We start from the raw sequence: 12241 nt of genomic DNA, 5'->3' as shown, positions 1-12241 counted from the left end.
ATAGAGGAAAGAAAAAATTTAATAACAAATATCATTGATATCTATAAATGATAGGAAGGGTGTTTTCTACTTGGTGGTCTCCTGTATTTTGCAACGGCTCGTCAGTGAATTTTTAACATAATATTTAAAATGGGGCAATATTATGGCATACATATGTATATCTTATATTCATATATATGTTTAATGACTCATAGAACGGTCAGTAAACATAAATCTCCTCATAGCTATTGGACTGTATATACTTACAGTGCCATTTGAAGCGAGGTAGAGAAGAAGCCCATTGGGTGAAAAGGTACTAAACAGCATAATTATATGAGTCCCCGCAGCCCGGAGCGTTCTCTCCACAACCGAATACCCACTCCCGTCAAAATGGAAGGAAGAGTCTTCATTCTGGGGGCTGCAAAGCAGAGCAGATGAAACAGAATCTAGTCTCAGTAAGGTGGTCAAAGAGAAGAAAGGATATATTTACCAAGGTCTTCCCCTCACAAACATTGTGGGAGAGCTATTATTTCCATAATTTGATAAGTGTAAGTCATATCTTAAAATATGTTGACATGAGAATTTGCAAGGCAAATGCCAGTTGCTCTCTAAGGAAAAGAAAGTTAATGCGGTGTTCACTGTAATTAGAAGAAAGGTCTTCAAAGGATGGATAATCACTATAAATATTTCTACTTATCAAGATTTTCATTTGTTCTGATTGCCTTTAATGTCACTGTCCTTTCTTAATACCAAAGCTTTCAGAGTAATTTTTATATTAACATTTTATCACCTACTGGTTTTAAGCAATACATCAGCTAAACTGGAATAATGATGGAAAACAAATAGGTACCAACGTAGCAGAAGGACCATTTTACCCCCCCCCCAAATCATTATTGACAACAAAAATCTCAAAAATCTGCAGGATGAGCTTACAACAAAGTTATTTAAAATAGGCCTCAGTCCTTCTCAGGTCAGTGTGTTTTGTGGCCGCCCCCATACCTCAAAAGACTGCCCTTATTCACTCTTCAAGTACAAAGTGAGTTTATCTGGAACATCTCATAATACATTTATTTTATTTATTTTTTAATAATAATTTTTATTATATTATATTAGTCACCATACAGTACATCCCTAGTTGTTGATGTAAAGTTCCATGATTCATTACTTGCATATAACACCCAGTGCACCATGCAATATGTTTCCTCCTTACTACCCATCACAGGCCCATCCCATTCCCCCACCCCCTCCCCTCTGAAGCCCTCAGTTTGTTTCCCAGAGTCCATAGTCTCTCGTGGTTCATTCCCCCTTCTGTTTACATTTTAAAAACATGTTTCTGGGCTTCAGAGTGAAATCTGGATTCGGGTGTTTTGCGGGGACAGGAATTTGCATTTTTCCCAGTTGAAGGGAAACTTGATTCCACATCTCCACGCAGGACACGTAACCGAACGGTGACACTGTTTCCATTAACAAAACAAAAATAGCAGTGCTTTGTGACGCCTGAGGTTTCAAACTGATAGCTTCCCTCAGTCCAGCTTTTTCTAAAGATTTCTGTCTTTTGACCTGTCTTAGAAGTGGAACTTACAGGAAATGCACTCTGCGTGAAGCAGCTATGGCTTAATTCTCTATTCTCTCATTCTGAATCCTGTGACTTCCTGCAGACATGTTCCATTGCTCTGTCTCTTGGCTGGTTCGTTTCATGCAGCTAAGGACACAGACCCTAGAACCAGACTGCTGGGGTTCAAATCCCTGTCTCCCGATTCACTAGCTGTGTGAACTTGGAAAAGTTACTTAACATCTCTGTGCTTCACTGCCTTCCTCTATAAAATAAGGAAAATAATAGAAGCTCTCAGGAAGGGCTATACATGATTTAATACATGTAAAGTTCTTTACACAGTGCTTGGCACTGAAATGTTCCCTCCAGTTAGCTCTGATTATTCTGCTTTGTCCAAAGGTCTCTGCAGGGTCACCCTTTGCCCATTAAAAGCTGAGCCTCTGAGATCAAGTACCTTGTCCAAGCCTACACCCAAGAAAATGGTGAAGCCGGGTTTCACACAAAACTCCAGAAATCTGTCCTGTCCCGCTGTGCACGCCCTGTCCCTCTCCAGAGCTCGGGAGTTCTCTGTTCTCAAGAATGGGAACTCTCTGCTTCTGGCTTCTCCCCATCAGCAGGGCCCAGCCACAAGAGGTGGCCACAAAGAGGGATGCATTCAAATGAAACCCTGTTTGAATGTGCGTCTCTTGAGAAGATTCTTGCCCAGGTTGATGACAATTTTCTGGGGCTTGTCACTTTGTGGCCAAGGTTTCCGTTCTTAAGCATGAGGCCCACGTGCCTCGCCAGTCAGCCCAGGTGCCTGTTCCCAGGTGGGCCCCTGCCCAGGCAAAGGATCCCGGGACAAATGAAAGCCAGGTTGACAACAGCAACCCTCTGTCCCCAGCTCTCAGTCCAGTGAGCCTTCAAGAATCACTAGGCCCCTGATGCAAGCTCTCATGACAGGGGGTCAGGCCTGCTGCACTACCCAGCAGCGCTCGGAGCAGCGGTATGAGAGTGAATGCGGTGTCACGTGGGCCCCGGGCCTCTGATGCCACTTCACCTGTGCCTCCACATGCCACAGCACGGAGAACGTCCTCTGTGCTTCCACAGATGTCTCTCCTGGAGACCAGGAGACGTTGGAGGAGATCAACTCCTGGGACAAATGCTGACATCGCCAGCAGCTAGCAGGGGGCCTGGAACACGGGACTGTCCTGTCTCAAAGGTCCCAACACCACCTGTCCCAACATCCACTCATAACTAATACCAGAATAAAGGCCCATTAATTAAATAAAAAGGCTTTTTCCATTTTTAGATGATAACTGTTAGAATCAGTGGCTTATTGTATAATATGCTTTAAGAATTTAAGAGATGTTCATAATTATAAACATATGCTGATAACATATAAAAAGTGTAAATATATCCAAAGAGGAATTAAAAAGCAAAAAAAAAAAAAATCGATTTGTTTACCTGGTAATATAAGTCAAAGGTAAATGTCCTTTAGATTTAAAAAATAATTTTCTCAGTATGAGCATCAGTGGACCGCACAAATGATTTAATAATGGCAGATTACACATAAAGGTCAAAAGCACATTGAATTCTCATCACCGATTTATAAAAATTGATTCGTTTACTAGAATTAGTTTGCTAATTCTTTGAGCTAAAGTCTCTACCTAATAAGTAGGGAAGTTTGCCTAAAATGACGACAACGCAATTTACAAACATGGGCAGAAAGCACCAGCTTGCGTCTCTCTCTGCACCTGCCACTGTATGTTCTATGGAACATACGCAACTCTGAAATGCTTTTTTTTAAAAAGTTGGGGATCAAGTGAGTTTGGGAATGCTGCAAGTCCAGCCTGTCCTGAGGACAAGGTTACTGCGTGTTAGCACATTAAAAGCTTCTGATGGCCTCAAAATAAAGAAGTGCATAACTGTTTTAACCCAGTGTTTCCCAACCATTTATGGTCAGGAGACACCTTGCACCCTCACTTAGAAATAAATATCCACTAATATCCTATCGAACTAGTATTCTTTAAAAAACACACATTAGATATGGTAGTCAGTATAAGGTAGTCAATATAAGGTAGTCAATATAAGGTAGTCAATATAAGGTAGTCAGTATAAGGTAGTCAATATAAGGTAGTCAATATAAGGTAGTCAGTATAAGGTAGTCAATATAAGGTAGTGTATAAGGTAGTCAGTATAAGGTAGTCAGTAATATAAGGTAGTCAGTAATATAAGGTAGTCAGTAATATAAGGTAGTCAGTATAAGGTAGTCAATATAAGGTAGTCAGTATAAGGTAGTCACTATAAGGTAGTATCAGCCAGATGATTTGTTCAGCACCCAGAAAAACATTTAATCAAACCTTTGATTGAGCCCATGAGTCAGTCTGGTCCTAAGGTTCAGCTGGGTGGCCAGCCCTCTGCAAAAAAGCCAGTTCTAGGACTAGGGTCAGGAGGGTGGCGACACCTGCTAAGCCCTCCTCTCGGTCTGTAGCAACCTCCATCTTTCGCCGGGGGTCCAGGGTGGGTGGACATGAGGTGGGAGGGTTTTCTTCAAAGAGAAGAAAACCGGTGGCCACATAGAAAACTGACTTCCTCATTCCAACAAAAGAGAAGAGCTAGCAGGCATTTAATTCACTCATTACTGCAGCTCAAGGCCAGGGGTTTTAAGATAACCCTATAAATGACAGGTGAAATTGGGAATACTGTAACAGCTAAAGTAGGGGGACATTTTCCATATCAGAAATTTTCGAGCTCTGTTAAGACTTTTCCTTTCTACAAGTAAGATTAATGATCTGGGGTCAATGTGGGGCCCAGAGTCCAGGGGTCAGAACAGCTTTCAAGTAAGAATCACTAAACTGCTGGGGAAACTTCCCTGCTAGAAAAACAGCACGAGGAAAAAGGGATGGGGATGTGATGGGGAGTTCTCTGCTCCCAGAGTTCTAGAGCTGGTGTCATTACCTCACTGGGTAATATCATTTTTTATCTTATTTGCCAATTATAAAACCTTAGGTTTTACACGCTTATTGTCAAGAAAATAATTCTGAGACATCCACCTAAAAAGCAACGGACTGTGACTGCAGGAAGATCAGAGGTGAACAATGGTGCAGTGTTTCACATTTATCCCGTATTTTCAAATACATCATGATATGTGTTCATTACCAGTGTTGGGAGGTAGGACAACATACTTTGCATTTTCCTTTTCTGGAAGAAGAAACCAAGTCTCCACAAGGTGAAATGACTTACTACAAAGTCACCGAGAGGGATATGGTAGGAGAGGAAGCCTGAGAAACTTAGACACCAAAGCTAATATTTTTTTCAGTCATAAGGCTCCAATAACCAAGGTTCTGGTCATGACTTTGAAAGCAAGTGAAATAAAGGGAAAGAAGCAAATAAAAGGCTCAAACCACAAAATCCCAAGTTACGAGCCCTAAGAGAAAACAGATCTGACTGTAACAAAATGAAAACTCGTCCACGAGTTTCTAAATGTAATGGGAGTTGCTTCCAACTGATCTTGTCACAGCTCACTGTTAATTACAGATATCTATCTGGACAGAGCAGCCCATTAGATGACAGAATTATATCAGATGTTACATTTCTCTAATGGCAGAGGCAATCTATTGTCTTAATTACTAAAGTGCTAGAAAACGGGTCTTGTATACTTCTGGGGTTGCAGTTATTTTTTTAGAAAGTAAAAAAAAAAGAAAGTAAAACAGGGGCTCTTGAGCTCAGTGAGAGTTATTAAATGCCAGCTATTATGTCAATATCAGCCAAACGATGTCAGGTAGTTGTTCTCCATTGCCAAAGGCATTTAATTTCTCGAATTCTAGAATTTAAGAATGGGATAGATTTATCTATAAAAACTGGCAGCACAAACAAAATTCTCATCCGTGGAGGTCTTTTCAGAATAAAGATGTCCAGTGATTCACCAAAGACTTCCCTGTGGCTGAGACAGGGGTGGCTTGAGAGGGTGTGTGATGCTTCTCAGTGATAGGACCCATGATGAAAGCATACAGGCACAGTGAAAACTGCTTCTTAAAGGTTAAAAATGATACCCGTGCTTCTGTTAGGAAATGACCTACGTCCTATCCTTTGGGGTAAGATGACCGACAGGACAAACTCTGTGCCACCTGTGATGGGCATGTGAATTTTCTAAGCAGCTCTTGGGTGTGAATGACACTGTGTATTCAATCGTGGGGCCCGTTACCTTCCAAAGCAGCCGTGACACTTGCCCTCCCGTTCAATATAGTTCCACAGGCCGATGGACTGTCCGTTCAGGAAGGCCTCTCCCATGCAGCCTTTAAAATGAGTAACCTTCACAGCAGGAGACTTCTAATATAAACAAACAGAAGAGACATAACCCGCGTGGGTGGGGGCGGGGAAGGAATGCATGCTCTACATGCACGAACCTCCTTCCTGGGAGCTTAAATCTAACACCCAAATTTTGAGAAAACAACATCCAGAAAAATGGCCAGGCTGTCATCCCTGGATTTCCTCCCAATTATTAAGTGGAACCGTAGAATGAGTGATAACCAGACAGGACCTTAAAGATCACCCCGGTTACCAGGGTCCCTGGAAAGAAGCCCCTTTTACAGGCGAGGAAACAGAGGCTCAGAGCATGTTGGTCAGTGGTGAGGGCCTGGCAGGGACTGACACCCTTACTGTCAGGGCACCGAAACAAATCCAGGTGACTCCGCTTGATCCAGTAAGCGGATAGCGGGTAGAGTAAAAGAAATCACAACGGCTCCCGTGTAAAAGAAATCACAACGGCTCCCACGCTAAACACGAATTGGCATTATTCTGCCAGTAGAGTTAGAACAGCAATAAGAGAAATTACAGAAATGAATGCAGAATACGGAATTTCCTGTTTCAGTCCTGGAAAAGGAACCGAATAGCAAAATGAGCGGCTGGCTTCTTTTTATTTACGCTCTTTACTCAGCAGGATCCTTTGCTTTATAAAACCAGCCCAACTCTGCAAATTTACTGTCATTAAGCAAAATAATAGAAACAAGAAATAATCACCTGCCTAGGATATATTCAATAATTTAAGCATACTAGTTTTAGGTTAAAGCAGCCCGTCCGTCCTGTTCAGATGAACGTCTGGAATGTTACCTTGATCTGTCCTCCGAGCCCTCCAACAAACATGAGTGTTGAGTTGTTTATATCCAGAACGTTCGCTGTTCCAGGGGATTTACTTGTTTTTGTCGGTGGCTTCTGAGTTGCGCTCATTTCCTTTACACTCAATGAACCGATGTTTCCAAATCTAAGGGTTACAACGAATTGCAAAAAGAACACTTTCAGAATTCCAAGTCTGTCAGCGCATGTACACATCTGTTTCTAGACAGCCTCCAGCTGCTTCTCCCCGTGTTCCCTGCAGCAGGCCCCCACTGGTCTCCCTCTTTCAGTCTTGCCCACCCCACCCCCAGTTTACTCGCAAAACCTTGTGGAGAAGGTCTTCTAAATCATAAGTTGCATCGTGCTACCTCCTTGCTTCAACCAGTTACAAATAATGAGTTGACTCTATTTGAAACAGTCTACTGCCTTCAGTATTACTCCATTTCCATAAATGACAGAGCAAAAGGCAAGAATTCCCAGCAATAACACACCAGCAAGAACAAATCACAGTATTATGGAAAAGTGAAAAGATAACCTAAACCTGCTTGAAAGAAGCTACTGCTGGAGAGAGGCTTTACAAGGAAGGATTTTGCTTTGTATCTGAATTTTAAGGAACCACATTCCCCACTTAGACCCCTGCCTTCTTTCCTCTTCTATGTGCATACCACACCTGCCACATGGAAGTTCTACCGTGCTGCCTCTCACTCCCCTCTACCAGGGAGAACACAATTTACCGGGTTGGCCGCCTCACCTTTAGACCTAACATTCTAAAGGCAACAAACTTAACTTTTTTCTTCTTTTATTTTTGATTTTCGTAACAAAGCTTATTTCTTCTGTAATAAGAAAAAAAAAGCCCTTATTTCTATAGTGAATCTGAACCAACTATCCTTTTACTATAATCTGACTTCCCTGAAGTTTCAAAGATTATAGGGTGTGACACATATGTTACAAATTTATAAGATACAGTTTTAAAGAAAGAGACCCTTGGAGAGAACTTTCTCTACTACCTGGTTACATAGATACTGTGCCACTTGTTGTCATCGATTGGGAAGTCTGGAAATTCCAACCGCGTGGACCCGGAGCCCATATCCCAGAGAAAGGCCACCTTCCCTCGCCGCATCTCCACTGCCAAGAAATCAGACTGGGGCGCGGGCATGAGCTGGGATGAGTTTACGTGCCGACTGTTTGCATGACGACCAAAACATGTTAAAGAATGAGCTCCTGGAGCATTTCCTCTCTTCTTAAAAAACAAACAAACAAACAAAACCTGTCTTCTGTCTTTAAATGCTCTCCTCCCTGGAGCTGGAGCATGACTCAGAGTACTGGAGACAGCTAAGCTTCATTGGATATTAGTGTCCCACCTCCCTTGCCCCGCATGGCCCTCCACAGTGCCTTCGAGAATGTTCCCCAGGAACACTCACTGGGGGTCACCAGTAGCTTACAGGGAACATGAGCGAAGGCGCTCTACTTGCTTGTTTGCCCAGTCTCAGAAGGCAGTGAGCATACGTGAATGCGCAGTAAGACGGGAGCCAAGAGATCCCCCATCAGGGACTTGCGTGTGCTCTGAGCCTTAGCTCCCAAGAAGACATTTCAGAATTTGTGCGTGTTAACATTTTCTGCTCTCACACCCCCAAGGGTTCTGACCCATTCCCACTGGCAACCAAGGGTATCAATGGTTTCCACAGGGGACTTGCCCCTCTGGGAGCCACCAGAATCTCGCCAGGTGGAGGAGCCTGGGTGAAGCTGGATGGTGCTGATGCGCCCGTTAGGGTGCACACCTCCACTCCTGATAAATAACCAGCACCAAGATCCACTTCACACACCCACAGCTACACCTGATGGCCGAAGAGGCTGCAGAAGCCATTAGGAAATGGTCCCCACGGCGAGCGATGAAGATGACAGAGGGAAGACCCCCCCCCAATATTGCGGTCCTCCTCACAGGCATTCAGTGTGTGTTTTTAATCAAATGCCCCTAGTTTAGCAAAAGCTTAGTTCCCTTAGAAGAATTAGTGATTTCACCAAGGCCCTATTTTTGTTTTTCACCAAAACCCCCCTGCCAATTCAGAAACTACACAGGCCCCCAAGGGAGTCGCCGCTGCTCCGTGGTCCGTACTCACACTGGCGCTGCTCCCGAGGTAGAAGAGAAGGTTGTCGGGTTCGCTCGTCTTAACATTTAGCGTCAAGGTGTTATAGTTAGTGGAAGAGGTCGGAGGCTGGTAGGCCCGGATACAGTCTCTGTCTGCAGACACGGCAACTTTGATCTGGGAAAGGAAAGAGGAAGTGTCCTAATCACGCAGTGACACACATTGGCAGCATGCCAGGAGATCAAAAGTGCTGTTCCAGAAGCAATTTTCACTGGCAGGCAGGTTTCCTCTCCTGAGGGTGCATAATGCTTTGTGTTTCATAACGTGAGAGATCAGGTGGTGACAAAAATTATTTTATTTGGTGAACTACTTAGAAATGGAAAAGTCAGTCTTGAAGTTTTAAGAGTATTTTACGTAGGAAACAGTCTCACTCATGTGAGACTTAATTCCTTAAGACAAGGAGCTTATCCAGATCACCCTGGAATCTTTACACCTGACACAGGGAGGATATTTGACGATCACGTGTCAAATAAATGAAGGGATAATCTATTTATACATTCAGCAAATATTTATAGAGCAACTTTTGCACTTACTACACGTTTCTCTAAGTAAGTATTTGCATATATTTCTTATATTAGCTTTAAAGATTATACGTGTGTGTTAATCAGAGCATTTAGAAACATCCGTTGGGCTTACGTTTACTTGGTGACTTTCTTGGAAACAAACAGAAACCAAAGCTCATGTCAACCTACAGCAATTTTCCAATATTGAGCCCACGGGTGGTGGGGGGCGGGGGATGACTGCAGAACTGATTTTTCTTAGCTAGCAGGGTTTGAGCAGATGAACATGAGACCAGAGGTCGCATCTGTCCTCTATAAGTCCCCAGGAGCGTGGCGAATGCATAGTCTCTTGAAAGTATTATTTCCCCAAAATGCCTCCCCTTTAGAGCACAAGCAATGATGCGCTATGGATGGTCGTAAAACATTTTCTCAAGCTTGTATTTTTCCAGCTGTCAAGTGTTTGATGCATCTAGTGACCTGGATTTGTGAGCGTGTGTGTGTGTATCGGCTGTGTCGCCGGACTCCTGGACGATGAGGCTCACAGGGCGCAAACTTTCTGAAGAACACTTGGATTACTGACAGCGGGTTGGGAAAGCGATGGCAGTAATGCCATACTCGGCCAAGGAAACTTGGACGTCAACACGTAGAGCACGGGCCGTACGCCACCTGAGCTAACAGTTGTGGATTGATGAGTCTAGGCTACAATTATAAATCTCCACAAAGACATGAGATCTCTTTGCTAACATTTGGAGACAGGTTGAAGCAAAAAACAAAGAAAATGAGACTACTTAAGTACACGTAAATATACTGTCCCAGGCAGGAGAGGTCTTTTCAAGACAAAGCATAGGCACCATAAATAAAAGTCATTAGTTGCTATGTGTGTGTGTGCATATATATATATGTATATTCATACACACACACACACCCCTAAGTGTGTGTGTGTGTCCTTAAGTAAATATACTTAACAAAGAGTCTTAAATGTACTGTAGACAAGGCTGTGAGAAATGTGCGAGATAAGAGCTGAGTCAGTAGACGTCCAGGGGGCTGGTGCGCCTGTCCTCTGCAGGAGTCCCCTGAGACCTGGAGTTACCAAGAGCCCCCGCGAGCACAGGAGCCCACACTCACAGAAGCCGCCTGCTTCCGGGCCTGGCTAATGAGCAGTTTGATTTCCGACAGGTTTCTGTTCAGGTTTTCTTCTAATATCTTCAAAGGTTCCAACCGATCAAATAAAAGGCTGGCTTGTGCTTCTGCGTCTTTCATTCTTCTTCCGGCTAGCAGGGCTACCAAGTAGCAGAGGGCGAGATAGTCGGCAGCAGGGAGGAAACAAGAGAAACGAATTTTATTACCAATGCCCTGAATAAAAGGATCAAAGCCTAGAAACTTGGTAAATACGGTTGACCCTCAAACGACTCAGGAGGGGGGGTGCTCAACCCCCCATACAGTCGCAAAGCTGCGTGTCACTTCTGACTCCCCAAAAACTTCACTAGGAATAGCCTACTGTTGGCTGGAAGCCTTACCAACAATGTAAATAGTCAATTAACACGGTTTGTACGTTACATGTGTTATAGACTGTATCCTTACAATACAGTAAGCTAGAGAAAAGATGATGTTAAGAAAAGCATAAAGAAANAGAGGAAGAAGCAGGCTCCCAGTGGAAGAGCCTGACGTGGGGCTCGATCCCAGAACTCTGGGATCACGCCCTGAGCCGAAGGCAGACGCTTAACGACTGAGCCACCCAGGCGCCCCGTATTTATTTTTTTTTTTAATCTGTGTCTAGTGGACCCGTGCAGTTGAAACCTGTGTTGTTCAAGGGTCGACTGTCTATGAAAAATGCGCCAGCAGCACGCACTACCCAAGGCCCTTCTCTTGCTTTATCAATGCCAATCTAGATATCAGTGCATTTTTATTCCTTAGGAATGCTGTTGGGCAACAAGACGCCATGCTACACTGGGCCAGTTGAAAATCTCACACGGCAGACTTTCCCACTGGGAAGGGAGACCAGGACATACTGGTCATTGAGGAGTACTGTAGAAGTTTGTTGGTTTCTTGTAAGGTGGCGTTAACCCTGGAAAGGTCAGCGGATGTATTCAACAGCTTCTGGCTCAATCCCACGACGTCCTTTAGAGTGCTTGCTGCGCTCTGATTTGCAGCTGTGGCCAGCTCTTTGACTTTGGTTCCTTTGCCTCTGACACCTGAAATAAATTTATATGCAAGCATGCACTCCTGTGATCATACATGGAGAAAACCATAAACCACGATAAATGTAACTTCTCATGGGAACATGTTACAGTATTTCTTATGGGATGCTGAACACAAAATGGGGCTTCTGGTTTTTAATGGACGTAGTAAGACCACATGTCCTATGCCTTACTGCTCCCTCTTAGGGACAAATGAAATAGTTTTGGTAACAATCCTCTGTACTGATATTTCAATATGCAGTGAGATCACCTGCTAATCGTCATGTTCTCAGCATCTTAGATGTTAATAAGTGAAATTTCTTTACTTGGTTTCCCTTCTATCACTCCCTTCTCATAGTCATTAAATACTTTCTTCATATCCGTCCATGTGGGGATAAGGAGGTTGTGGAATTTAAATTTGTAGGTAAGATAGGCATGTTGTAGGCTAGAGGAAGTGGTATTTGCCCACAAAATCAGCTGGATGCTAGATGGAACAGCAGAATAAAGACTGAACAGTCACTATAGATAAAATGGAATTCAGTTATTGTAGAAAATCTGGGTGATGATTTTTTTAAAAAGACACTAGTATTCATGTTTAAAGTATCCAATCACTAACCGGACAAAAACAAACACTAGAAGAAGCCAGATAAAGAGTCTACAGGTGTCTTTTTACTCTTGCAACAATTTTTCTGCAGGTTTGAAATACTTCCAAATAAAAAGGTGTTGTTTTTTTTTTTTAAGGGGGGTTGTGGGGGAGGGTAGAGAGAATCTTAAGCAGACTCCATGCCCAGTATG

At 43.3% G+C, this 12241-nt stretch overlaps 1 protein-coding gene across 1 annotated transcript in view; it reads right to left on the bottom strand.

Moving 5' to 3' along the window:
- The window catches only part of LAMA1 (laminin subunit alpha 1), a 165711-nt gene that overhangs the window by 19685 nt on the left and 133785 nt on the right, over positions 1-12241 (bottom strand). The window contains exons 43-49 of the mRNA XM_034642580.1: positions 11279-11461; positions 10395-10549; positions 8743-8886; positions 7633-7766; positions 6623-6773; positions 5718-5842; positions 247-397 (exon numbers count right to left, since the gene is read on the bottom strand). Coding sequence (XP_034498471.1) covers positions 247-397; positions 5718-5842; positions 6623-6773; positions 7633-7766; positions 8743-8886; positions 10395-10549; positions 11279-11461 — 1043 coding nt within the window. The remainder of the gene's footprint in view (positions 1-246; positions 398-5717; positions 5843-6622; positions 6774-7632; positions 7767-8742; positions 8887-10394; positions 10550-11278; positions 11462-12241) is intronic.

Source organism: Ailuropoda melanoleuca, chromosome 14 (assembly GCF_002007445.2).
Source record: "Ailuropoda melanoleuca isolate Jingjing chromosome 14, ASM200744v2, whole genome shotgun sequence".
In the NCBI taxonomy this organism is placed as follows: domain Eukaryota; kingdom Metazoa; phylum Chordata; class Mammalia; order Carnivora; family Ursidae; genus Ailuropoda; species Ailuropoda melanoleuca.
This window is presented reverse-complemented; position numbering and strand designations above follow the sequence as displayed.